The 13,719-nt window shown below is 39.2% G+C and overlaps 1 protein-coding gene across 2 annotated transcripts in view; it reads right to left on the bottom strand.

Annotated features, from left to right (window-relative positions):
* Positions 1–4,576: 4,576 nt before the first annotated feature.
* Positions 4,577–13,719, bottom strand: part of LOC120772850 (D-beta-hydroxybutyrate dehydrogenase, mitochondrial) — a 95,707-nt gene continuing 86,564 nt past the window's right edge. For both annotated transcript variants that reach the window (XM_040101665.1, XM_040101666.1), the window contains exons 4-9: positions 9,706–9,912; positions 8,142–8,295; positions 7,922–7,996; positions 7,611–7,792; positions 5,395–5,496; positions 4,577–5,321 (exon numbers count right to left, since the gene is read on the bottom strand). In XM_040101665.1, coding sequence (XP_039957599.1) covers positions 5,130–5,321; positions 5,395–5,496; positions 7,611–7,792; positions 7,922–7,996; positions 8,142–8,295; positions 9,706–9,912 — 912 coding nt within the window. In that variant the 3' untranslated portion in view covers positions 4,577–5,129. The remainder of the gene's footprint in view (positions 5,322–5,394; positions 5,497–7,610; positions 7,793–7,921; positions 7,997–8,141; positions 8,296–9,705; positions 9,913–13,719) is intronic.

The raw sequence follows: 13,719 nt of genomic DNA, 5'->3' as shown, positions 1-13,719 counted from the left end.
ATTATCGCAGCTTGCATTTCATTTTATTCGGTTTTATAAATTCAGGAATATGGCCCACAGCAATTTGTGGCAACCAGAAAAGTTCAGCAAATCGTTGCGTGGTTGGAGGTGAGTGTTTGTTTGATTTATGGCAATATTAACGGGGCTGCCTCAAGTAGGAAACCTCTCCGTATATTTTTAAATTTGGTCAGTTTTTGTTTTGTGTCTTTCGTAGTAGTTCACTAGGTTGGTACGTATTGTGGTTGTCTGAGAACGTACCCAAGTCTTCAGAAGGCCCATTGCGAAACTTCAGGGACTATAATCCCCTCACTTTATTCGTCTCTCTCGGAACCACTATTTGCTCCTTTTTTATGCAACCTCCGGGGCATCGCTAAGCAACCCTCGGCCAATAGTTGCGATTCTTTTCTTAGACAAACCTTGCATCGAAGCTGTTCTAGAACAGTCTTGACCAAACTACCACACGCACAAAATTATACAAATGTTAGTTAAGAAGAACAAGAAGCGAAGCAAGTACCAAAACAAAAAGTAAACAAAGCAGCTACACCGAAAAAGGTTTTCATAATTAAAAAATATGTTTATTTTAGTTTATTCAATTATTTTATTAATGCCAATTTCATATTCATAATTTTTGATTCTCATTAAATCGCATATATGTTTGTCCGTTAGGTGGTTTATATATTAATTTTGGATTATTTTAAGATTGGAAAAGGCAGCTTCACAGTTGTAGGTTGAACCAAACATAGAATAAAGCTTGTAGATCTCGTTTATGGTGTTCTTATATAAAGTTGAATCCAGATTCTTCCAAAACTCCAAACCACTCCCCAATGGCACAGTTACGCTCCTTTGCAGACTCCTTAGTTCAGTTTGAAGAGGTTCTTTTTGCTGACTTATGTCACATGTAAGTGGGATATCGTATTGCTAATTTTATCAAAATCCTTGAATCTCTTATTGCAATCAATAACGATTGATTCCAATACTTCCACATATTTATCCAATTTACTCACGTCATTATTTGCATCTGTGGTTTCGTCAAATGATAAGGAAAAAAACATACAATTTCTAAGTCTATCTACTGAACATCTAAAAATATATGAACTTATTTGTTCTGTTCGACGGACTAGCGTGGGGCGGAAATTTCAAGATTAGAAATATCTTTATGAGAATTTAAAAAATGCTTGAAAAGGCGCTTACTCATAAAAGTACTCTTGCACAACATACATTGCGCAAGATTATTTTCATTTTCATACATAAAAAATTGATCCATTTTTTTGCTCAGTGCAAGAACAAATTTTGCCGTAGCGAGTGTCTGATTTGCTTTAGCGAACGAATAAGGTGTTGCTTGTTCAAAATTCAGACAGCAACTGATTTGTTTTCGCTTGTTCTGCTGCGAAGCTTCGGGCATGTTGGTGTGAAAAAACGATCGCTCAACTGTAGATGTGAAAAAACGAAGACTAAAAAAATACGAGCTGGTCGAGGCTGTTCTAGAGTCTCCTCCTTTTCTACCTCCTGACAACTTCTACAATAGTCATTGTATTGTGTTTCCAGTCTGCTGGCTTATTCACCAATTAGACAGCGACCTATTAACACTCTTGCTAGAGTTCTCATGTCAATAACAGCAGATCGCAACCATCAGAACTTTACTTTGCTTTCTTAAAAGAAGCTTAATTATGCCTTTAAAATTTGAAAACAATTGATTCAACAGTTTTTTAAATGTTCAAAAATCGTTTTTTTGTAGGCTTTTGCACGAGATGTGCAATCGAAGTAGCGCTTACTTGATAATCGGATTCGAAGATTTCGAAAAGGCTTATATCGAATATAATTTAATTCAGGCTTGTACCGAGACTTAAGGATCCAAGGGTCTTAAATCTGCGTCTAAGAATCGCTGTGCAATCTAGGCCAGGTGCTCAGGAGTTTCCGAATGGTCAGTGTACCATTGAATTGTGTAGTTGGTAACACAATCAGTAGTAGGTAAAGTGTAGAATTATTCAAACTTTCCTTGTAAAGTTTAGGTATTTGACCTCATTTGTTATCACCAACCTTTTGCCGTCAAGAGTTAGTGTCCTAAAACCCGGTAGAAACCTTTTTTTTTGTAAAATATACGATTGTTAGGCTTAAACCGCTTTGTACGTAATCGCAGATAATGTTGCCGAATTGTAAATATGTCGTCGGCGTACGCTTCACAACGAATCCAATTGTTTGTGAACAGTTGAAGGTGTCCATCTACTACGAGGTTAAATAATAAGACGAACAAGGCGGTGTTTGCTGAGCTCATCATCTTAGCCCCAGGATGTACATTGCTCTACCCACCGTGATCTCAGCTTTTATAGTCCCTTCGATATCCAAGAAGGTATATATCACCACCTTTTCATTCTTCAGCGATCTTTATACTTCAGCTGTAAGTTGCAGTGCAGTGTTAGTAGATCTGCTCTGTACGCATGCTTGTTTGAATATAGGGCAGCGAACTTCAACACCTTCGAACTGATCTCGTTATCGGTAATCTTTTGCATTCTTTCAGCATAAAGGCAGTGAGACTAATAGGCCTGTAGGACTTAGCCATTAAGTAGTTTTTCTTTCCTAACTTAGGTATGAGGAACACACTAGCTATTCTCCACGGTTCCGGAATATACAAGTATAGCATGCCAACGTAGAAAAAACTCTCACTAAAGAAAATTTCTAAAGACTCCTATGGAAAAAATAACGAATTAAATTTTTACTAGACCTCAATATTTGGAGGATGGGTCCTTGTGTATACATTCACGCAAGTGAGGAAATTTCTCTCAGCGCTATTCACTTGGGAGTTTCCAGAAACGATTCTTTTACATATGGCTCAAGCGCTCACGACTTCCGGTCTAAGACCAAGTACCCTTTAGGTAGCCAAAAAACATCCGTTTGAAGGCGAGACATGCCTCCTCAGGGTTGTGCGCTGGGTTCGGGATCCGCCACGTAAAAAAACACCCCCAATGAAAAGGACAAAACAGGCTCGGATGAGAGAAACCCTTTTGAAGACGACCACTGCAACGTTTAAGGATTAGGGAATGCACCTGGAATATTCAGTCCCTTAATTGGAAAGTTACTGCTGTCCAGATGGTTGATGTTCTCGTTAGAGTAAAAGCCGACATCTCCGCAGTGCAAGAAGTGCGTTGGACGGGACAATGACCGAGACATTGGCTTTCGGAAAAGGCAAAAGAACAGCTGGTACGCTGTCTTTGGAGAGAGAAAACCAACCTTCTACCTCGCAACGTTACAGTTGTCCACAATACGCGCGGGATGGGATAGATAACGAAAGTTGAAGAGGGAAGCGAGACGCATATGAAGACAAAAAAAAAGACGTCAAAACGTGTCATTTCGAAGAGCTTGAGAGTTGGTCGACAGAGATAATGCGCGAAAATTATATAAAAAGATACGGGGACTAACTGAAGGTTTCAAGATCGGAACATACTCTTGTAGGTTCCGACATGGTGATCTAGTGGCTGATGTTCAGACCATACTAAAGAGGTGGAGTGATCATTTCTCTAGCCTGCTGAACGGCAGTGAATATAACAGCAAGAGATTCCCTAATCGAGGACGATGAAGCAGACGTTCCATTGCCAGATCATGAATAAGTTCGAATAGCAATCACTCGTTTGAAGAACAACAAAGCGGCTGGCGCTGATCGATTGTCGTTCGAGCTATACAAATACTGCGGCGAAGAACTGAGAAGGAACATGCCTCAATTTCTTTGTAGAATATGGTCGGACGAAAGCATGCCAGACGATTGGAATTTAAGAGTGCTCTACCCCATCCACAAAAAGGGAGACGCCAACTATATGTCAAGTGTACAGAGTACGAGTCAATATCAATGGCCATAACAACCGCGCCGTTCCGCTTTCTTCAGTTTGGACAAAGAAACGAAGCAAATGGCTCTGGTAGTGAACGAGGGCAAGACAAGTTGGCTTCCACGTCGCCGTTGACAGTCATAACTTCGAAGTCGTCGATAATTTCTTCTATTTTGAAACCAGCATTAACACCAACAACAACGTGAGCCTCGAAATCCAACGCAGAATAACTCTTATCAACAGGTGATACTTCGTACTGAGTAGGCAATTGAGAAGTATAGTCATCTCCCGACGCACAAAGATCAAACTCCATCAGGCACTCATTATTCCCATCTTGCTAGAGGCATGGACGATGACAGAATCTGATGAGTCAGTGTTACGAGTTTTTGAGAGAAAGGTTATGGGAAAAATTATGGTTCTTTGAGTATTGGCTACGGCGAATACCGCAGTTTTTTTGTTTTTTCTTTAGATCGCCGAAAAAACAGCCTTATCCGAGTCAATTCCGGTGCGTAGAACCAGCTGTCGTGGGAGTCGCGAATACCGCGTTCAATGGGCATGGACATGTCATCCGCGAGAATGAAAATACTTAAGCTCTGAGCAGAGGAAGCCGATGGAAAGATCAGGTGGAGAAGGACCTGGCTACTCTAGGAATCTTCAATCCTCTTAATAATTAATGGAGTTTATTGCTTGGAAATATTTAACTAAATAATCAGTTCATCAGTTGGCTAAGCAAACTTTCGCTTCAACTAACCAAACAAATGTTTGTCCAATCGTTGTTTGTGTTCACCTTTATTGAAAATCTCACAATTTTTACCTACATATTCAAAAGAAATACAGTTATTTAAGTACATCTGTTAAAATTTGGCTTATTGCGTATGAGCTTAAGAACTACACAAGTAAAGTGAAATAAATGTTTAATGCAAATTCATACATAGAGACAACTCAAGAACATATGTTCACAAAAAAAAACAATATTTAAACAATTACTTAAATGCGTTTTGGCGCTTTCAAACTATGGCAAATGGAAATTTATTGAACTGAAAAATTTAATTCGTCAAAGGATATAAAAATAAATGCTTTTTTAGTACAAAAATTACGCCTTTAGAGTATGGTTAATTATTGCATATGTATATGTGTGACTATGCTACTTATTCAATTTGGCCAATATAAACTGTTTATTACCGAATGCTAATCATATTTATTATTCAAATGATCACAACAATATAAATTTGTGCAGTGAACGCTCTTTACTGTTGCAGCCGTGTCCTTTGGTCTGTTTGCCTTTTCCTTTGCTCGCCTATGCGGTGCTGTCATTTAGAAAGCACCTTGTGGACGCACCTTCTTTTTGGGCTCGGCGAAGAGGATTTCGTAGAGTGCGGTGGGCAAGTGTTCGGCCATGAAAATTTCGATCTTTTCGCGTGCAGTCACCGGTGTGTAGCGTGCCATGGGGAAGGTGCGCGAGACGGCATCGATCAGCACACGCAGAGCGGGTTGTATGTCAGCGGTCTGTAGGTAGCAAGATGTTGGACGAGTTATGCCATATTCCTACTAATTTAATTGAACAATTTGCAATTATTACCTCTCTTGAGTACTTCTCCAATGAGGTCATAGCAGCTTCATAGTAATCTTCACCATAGGTTTTCTTCTGTTCGGAGGTCAATTGGGCCCACATTTCCTTAGCCTGAAAAGAGTATTTTATTAGTTAATTGAGAAAAAGGAGATGTATGTCAATCATGTTGAATTCCAATAGTGGGTTAGAACCGAATTGACAGAAAAAGAGAGACCGACACGGATTATTTCTAGAATGCTGTTTTTGGATTTCGTTAAAACCTATGCTGGTAGGTCTAGTGCTCTTCCACCTTAGTATATAAGAGTGAGACTCTACAGAAATGATTGGTGGTTTAATGCCAAGGTCGCCGAGACATTAAAACGCTGGCAAGCCTTAGAGGACGTTCCTGTTTTTCTTGATTGGCTCTAAACGTAGTTGGTATCTTGGACTTTGTATCACTACTGCGTTAACTTTGGGACTATAGTAGTTTACTGCCTTGCCAGGAGGTTAATAGCGACTCAGAGTGGGGACCCCTATAGCAGGGGAACAAAAAATAATTCCGAAGATGTAGATAGAATCGAACTCTTCGAAAACAGGCGAAGGCGTTGGCGTCATTACTAGGGAAGACGGAATCGTTTTTCGGTAAAGGCAATGTGAGATCGGGGGTTGTCAACAAAAGAGATGGGGAGGTAGTGGAAATTCGCAGAAACCCCCCCCAACACGGAGAAAAAGCAAGGCGGAGTCGTTACCAGCAGTAGTGGAATATCTGCGAGAATCATAAGGGGTACAGATGCCCCGGCATTTGCTAAGGATTCCGGACAAAAAACGTGACGGCAGCAAATTGAAATCTGCTCTATGGTGAAGGTCTGAGAACGCTACGGTGGTAAAAATGCTGGACCGAAAATCTGAACAGTATCCTAATATGTATGAGCGCTGAGCAGCGCTGATGTAAAAAGTGTGGGATTGAGCGATGTCCAATCAGCTTCAAAGCGCCAAAGCAGGAGAGGGAAGACTCCCTCGACAAGAGATCACAGTTAAAAGCGACACTAACGTTTATCGAAATCGCTAAACTTGCAGGCTCTATTTAACTCAGGGTGATTGGCCGTAGCAGCTAGAATGAAACCATCTGATGATGACTGAAAGCGGGTAGTGTCGGGTGGATATTTATCTGTAGTCTTTATGAAGGAAGCCAGGCGAAATCCTGAGCCTGGGCCTGGGAAAGTGCCATGAGCTCCACAAGCTGATAGGTTGTGCTGACGAACGGTCGGAATCCCCTTATAAGGAAACTATCTCATGAGTGGGAGAAACTTCAAAGGGAGCTAGACTAGATCCGGGGACTAAAGTGGTTCTACCACTACGATCTCGAGCTTGTGCCTGACTCTCAGCTTAACTCTCCACCCCCGATGAAAATGAGGATATGCTGCGATACTGCAATCCTTCTCTATACACTCACGTTTGGAGAGTGATGAGAGCAGCTACTTAGGGACAAAAGGACATATGGAAAATCGATCGATATCCCAAAAACTTTGGGAGTAATAGCCTATGTAAATATGTACCGATATTGCTAAATCACGCTGATTATTTTTATGTATGTACGAGTCAGACAGTCATAGTTCCAGAAAGCAAGTCCTATAGCCGTTCTGTTTGTTATTATGTGGAGAGCATAAAACCCGCAATAATTTACGATTTTGCATCGTAATTCGAATCTCCGACGATGATAGTATCTTAAGTCTGTGTCATATTCTATATTATGTCTAGGCAGCCTAACACCTTTTTCCTCACTTTAAATAGTGAACCCGTACAAACTGCACATATTTTCAACAAGCTATGCCCCTACCGAACATATTCGCTCGTACCACGTGCGCATATATTACCGTTAATACTCCGTTGATGTTTATGGTAGCCATTTCGGGGTCGCATATGCATGGCGAAGTCGTAAAATGTGTAAGAGATGTGCAGCTGGTCAAGCGCAGGTAAGCGAGCCATTACATAGTTAAGTAAACGCAGAAAGTACTGGGAGGCGGCAAAAATGCGCTAATGCAACTCACTTACTTTAATGACCGTTAAGTAACTCACTACGTTTATATAAGCCACAATTATGGCGGCAACATATTTTGCGTCGAGATAACAAACTAACAACGAGCAACAGTTGCAAGAGGTGGGACTGCTTTAAGGTCGCATTACATAACACTTAACTAGCGATCCTTTTTTCATAATTTTCTAAGGCGTTCACTTGTTGCGCTCACCTGTTCACGCAATTCCGTCTCGCTGAGCCAACCGTTGCCGGGCGTAAATTCACCGGCTGCCACCACAGACACATCGACACCACGTTGGCGCATTTCCTGACGCAGACAACCGGCAAAACTCTCAATAGCCGCTTGGGTGGCGCCTTGGATGCCGCGCACTGGTGCCGGGATTTTGCTAAGGCCTGTAATTAGAGTTGTGTAGAAATGTAAAAGAAAGCAGAAAGACATGATAATTAGTAAATAATATACGCGCTGCTATCTTTTCGACGGAAAAGTTAATATATATGTATTAAAAGGCACACTGTACACACCTGAGGTCAAGAAGACAACGCGTCCAGTTGAGCGGCGAATTAACGGCAACATAATCTGGGTCAAACGTGCGGCACCTGCAGTGAAATTATACGTTATTAGTCTTAAGTGCAAGTTTAAAGCTTTACGTAAAGCTTTTATGCAACGCTAGATGTCGCTGTTTGTGTTTGTTTTTTGTGTATTTTCAATTCTACCTATGGCTTGATATTTGACAACACTCACCCAACAAATTTAAATCCAATGACTTGCGCAATACACCGAATGGAATCCACTCCAACTCTCCAAGCGCAACCCAGTGAGCACAATGCACCACAGCCCACAAGCCATAAGCGCCATCGGGCAAATGTTCGGAAATGTAGACAGCGGCCTCAAGTAGCTGGGTGGTGGGAGAAAGTGGAAGAAGCAGCAAGTTAATAAGGTAGTTGGGAAAAACTTAAATCTAATTTTGTTAATTTTAATGAAGTAAAGTGAGAAAACCTTTTAATAAAGCTTTTAAGCCCCCTTTAGCTTTTTAAAAAAGCTTTTACCTTAAACTTAAAAATACCCGATTTAGTTTTTTAAGAAATCTTCTCGTCCAATTTAGATATTTAATAAAGCTTTTAAGTCCACTTTAGCTTTTCTATAAAGCTTTTAGAAAAAAAGATCTATCGTTATATGATATTAACTAATTAAAGAGGACAAAAGGTTTTAGTATAGATTGTAGGTCCAATTTTGCTTTTTAAAGAAGCTTTTAAGTCCAATTTAGCTTTTTAATAAAGCAATTAGGTGCAATTTAAATATGTAAGAAAATTATGTAGCAACATGATGTAAAGGGAGATTATGTAACTGAGTTATTTTTTTTATAGTAGTAGGAGAAAAAATGAACGAAGAGAGAAATAATATTTCAGCCGTGAAAAATTTGAATCTAAAATTGTATGATATTAAGTAATTAAAGCGTTAAAAAAGGTTTTAAAAAAGCTTGTTTGCCCAATAAAGCTTTTTAAGAAAGCTTTTAGATCGGTATTTGATATAAAAGGCTTGCAGGCGCCATATAGCGGTTTAAAAAAGCATTTGAACCCATTTTAAAGCTTTAGCTTTGATTTAGGGCAAGTTTATTAGTTAAAGAAAACTTTTCAGTCCAATTCAGCTTTTAAGACAGCTTTTAAGCTCAATTTAGCTTTTAGGACGGTAAATAATATAAAAGTGTGACCATGTCACTGATTCAGTGTTCGACATTAAAAGTAACTGCGAGGTTCAGTTGGCTTTACTTCCATAAAAATAGAAGAAGACACGACTAACGTCGGAGACTTCACCAACGATACATTTTCAGGTAATTTATCCGATGACACAAAGTGAAGAGTAGCACAAGCGAAGTATAGTGGAATGACGGGATATTTTTGGCAATTCAGGGATCGAATCTTTGAAAAATTCTATACATATATGAATAATTACATCGACTTCGGCTCCATATTGGTGTGCTTTTACGGGAAGTAACGAACTATAAAAAGTAACCAAAAATGGTTAAAAAGCTAATTCTTGTTAACCCTACACATATTACAGCTTTAAAGCTACTTAAAAGCTTTCTAGCGCTGTTTGGTGATTGTCTATACTAAAAGCTCACTAAGGATAAGCCTACACATATTACAGCTTTAAAGCTATCTAAAAGCTTTATAGCACTGTGTTGGTGGTTGCCTTTACTAAAAAAGCTTAATCAAGTTTCAAACCAGAAAAAAGTTTTTTTTCTTAAAGTAATTTTGTAGTTTAATTCGTTTAATATTTAAGTACACATAAATTTATTTTTACTTACAGATTTCTCCGAGCTCACATCCACATGCAACAATTTCAAACGACCGGAAGTTTCTTCCTTCAGGATTTTCGCCTCATCTGATTCAGCGATGGGCACATTGAAGCCAGCATAGATAGTGAAACCTAAATCGTCGAGTTTCTTAGCCAAATACCAAGCGATGGGAGTTTCGCAGCCAGTAATGAGCACACCTTTGCCATATGAGGAGACCTGTGGAATGTAAAAGAAGGGAGAAAATGAAACGAGTGTACATAAGAATACGATAATAATAAGACAAGCGAAAAATTTATTGAAAATTAAGTACGACAATGTTTAAAATATATAATATATAAACCATTTATAAATATCGCACAATTATTTGTAGCTAAGAATGAGTTTGACAGAGCGTATGAGTAATTTTCTTAAACGTTTGGATGCAACCAAATCATTTTTTGTCTGTTAAATTTTCAATAAACGAGAGTAATTTTTAAGATTTCATAAAAAAGTCTTGTGACTTAACTTCCTGCTCATTTAGAAGCATTTTTAAAAAGTTAGCGACAATAAGAGAGTAAGCGCTCTATTTTTACAGTCATTTAGAGTCAGTTTCTGAACATTTTTTTATAAAAAATTTCGAAAATTGGTTTAAATACGCTTTTACAAAATTCCTTACAAAAAGTAAGGAGATTTAAAACGCTTCACTTTTCGAAAACGAGTACCGTTATATTGCAATTTTGGTATACACGAATACGCATGATAATGCTCCTGTTTGCCATATAGTGATTTCTCGCAAACTCAAGTGGCGCATATTATGCATGCGCTCCATATTGTTGACAACCACAAAAGGCCATAACAATCATATGCAGCCGTTATGTGGCGATTCCACTAATGAAAGTGATGGTCAGTCAAAAGCGCGCGGAGACCGCAGCAATAATGGATGAATGCATTAATATGTACGAGTATATAGCCGCCAAAATTGGCTGCGAAATTTTGAGAATAGATTAACAAGAGTCACAAGCCAGCTGCTGCATAGCCATGATGCCGGGAATGAAGAGTCCCCTGCACAAATGTCAGGAGTGAACACATACATACAAACATATACTATTGGTAGTTTTTGTGGAATATTTTTTAGGATTGCTTAAAGTTACCGCAGTTGATTTCAGTTTAGTCGATTGGATTTGAAGAGTGCACATATTCATAAACTGTGGCTGGCTTACGGACAGTTAGGGTATAAATATAGGGTGGTCGAAGTACATGTACTTTTTTCAATATCCATTTTTTGTCAGATCGCGTTTGAGTCGTGTCAAGCTGCCATGTTATTTTTGTTCGATATTGTTTGCCACGCCATACCCATCTTGAGATACAGCATTATTGCATAATATTCTACCGAATGGACCATGTACAGGACGCAGTGAAGAAAATATAGCAGCCGTAGCTGAGAGTGTACACGAAGACCGCGGAGAGTGCATTCGGCGTCGTTCGCAGCAACATGGACTGATGTATTGAACGACTTGACATGTTTTACGTTGAGATTGCAACGTGAAGAGATTCAATAGTTGTCATTTCATGCAGAGAAAATAACGTGTTTTGGTCAATCAAAGGCGACCATTATTGCGCCATGATAACCGACTATTTGATGCCTGAAATTGAAGCTCGTGATCTCGGCCACATTTAAATAGTTTCAACAAGACGACGCCACCTCCCACATATCATATCAATCAATGGATTTATTAAGGGAACACTTCGGTAAGCAGGTAATTTCACGTTTTGGACCGATAGACCTGTGATATCACACCGTTAGACTTTTTCCTGTGAATAGATGTAAAGTCTAAAGTCCATAGGCACAATCCTGCTTCGGATTCTGGCCTTGGAGCAAAACATCACGCGTGTCATTCGCTAGTTACCAGTCGAAATGCACGAAAGAGTCATCGAAAATTGGTTTCAACGGATGGATCACCTGAAACATAGGCGCTATCAACATTTGAAAGATATAATTTTCAAAAAATTTCTGTGTTTTTTCTTTGAAGTTGAAGGGAATCACGAAATGGATCTCTTTGTAGTATATCACATTGAGTATATTTCTACAAAAACCTTCATTTTATCGGTGAAGTAAGTTAAGAAAAATATTTTTTAAATGTTACAAATATATTCTTTATATTCCTGGTATTCTAAAAATAGCACAGCTAACGTTAAATTAAATCAATGCCTTTAAAAGTAACAGAGCACCTGTTGCTGTGCTGCCACCAACAACAATCCCACAGTGATTTGCTTCAATTTCACTCATACCCATGCAGCCTACAGCCCTTGTCAGGGCATCTGATTACACGAATATGCATAACTTATTCTATGTACGCATAGTACAGCATATCATGGCATGGCATATATGCACATATGTGTATACATATAGAAGCTACCTACAGGTGTAGGTGAGTACACATGGCGGCTGTTAGTCGCATGTATTTACTTTTGGCGCAACAGAAGCATAAATAAATAGTTACTTTTACGACTATATACGCTTATATATGTATATAGTTACATATATATATATATATGTATACATATATTGCGTACAAACATAAATATGTATTCCATTGTTTATATAAATAAGCTGTACAATGTTTTCGTGCTGCCTAAAACTGTTCCTAATTGGCAAGCTTGCGGCCTTTAATGCGATTTAACGAAACAAAGCAGCTGAGACATTCTCATAACAGCGTGAGAAAAGTAAAAAACGCTGCAAGGAGCATGAGAATGTTGTGACAATAAAGGTAAATGACGGTGTAAACATGAAGAAAGGCATAAGAAAGCAAAAGTAGCTGCCAAAGATGCGGCAGCCCAGCTTTTGTACGTGTACATGTATCCCTTAAAGAGGAGTTGAAAGAGGTGAGCGTAGGCGACTTCAGAAAGGAGAGGGGCATGTGTGATTGCCATACATTCTAAGAAATCGCTGTAATCTAAGCGTTTTCGTGGAATAGGTTTAAAGCGCTGCTTTTAAAGTTCAAATGTTAGCGGTTGATAAATGGTTGACTTCGCGGAACTGAAGTAAATAAATATTGGAAAATCACAAGACTTGTTTGTGGGTTCAAGTCTTGCAGATTGGAGATATGCTGGTTGTTAGTGGTGGAGTATATTTTATATACAAATGAAGATTTAATTAAATAAGATGAATCTTTCAACAGTTCTTTGAAAATATTATATGAGCTGCAGTAACTCGGAAAAAGCACTTGGAGGCAAGTTTGTGGAGAGTAGTGGCCGAGCGCTGGTATTTATTTGTGAGGCAGCTCCCTATTTATCAGCTTTACTTGACCTTAGTGACCAAACAATGACGATGGAGCAGACATTCCATTGTCCGACCAAGTTGAAAAGAACTCAAAAGGCGCCTGTATCAGCTTCTTTGTAGAATATGGTCGGACGAAAGCATGCCCGACGATTGGAATTTAAGTGTATTTTGCTTAATCTAAAAACATAGAGACCCCGGAAGCGAAGCGTATGGATCTGGTTGTGAGCGAGGAGAAGACGTTGCACTCGCGACTTTGCTCCCACGTCACTGTTGACAGTCATAACTTCGAAGTCTTAGATAATTTCGGCTATTTTGGAACCAGTATTAATAGCAACAACAATATCAGCATCAAAATTCAACGTAGAATAACTCTTACCAACAGGTGCTACTTCGGACTGAATAGGCAATTGAGAAGTAAAGTCCTCTCTACAAACTCTACAAGTCACTTATCAGCCCCGATCCCCAGAAATGGACGAAGACAACATTCGATGCGTCGGCGTCACGAATTTTCTAGAAAAAGGTTCTGCGGAAGATTTATGGTCCTTTAAGGATAGGCAATGGCGAATACCGCGGTCGATGGAACGATGGGCTGTACGAGATATACGACGATATTGACATAGGAAGAGCAAGACCACCACGCCGTTAGAAAGATTAGTTGAAGAAGGACCTGGCACTTGGAATCTTCAATTGCCAGTTAAGCTCTGTTTAAAAAAAGGCTCTTTATCAAAAAATGAGCTTTGGTTAAGTCAATCAGATCTTAACTG

This window comes from Bactrocera tryoni, chromosome 3 (genome assembly GCF_016617805.1).
Source record: "Bactrocera tryoni isolate S06 chromosome 3, CSIRO_BtryS06_freeze2, whole genome shotgun sequence".
NCBI classification, from domain to species: domain Eukaryota; kingdom Metazoa; phylum Arthropoda; class Insecta; order Diptera; family Tephritidae; genus Bactrocera; species Bactrocera tryoni.
This window is presented reverse-complemented; position numbering and strand designations above follow the sequence as displayed.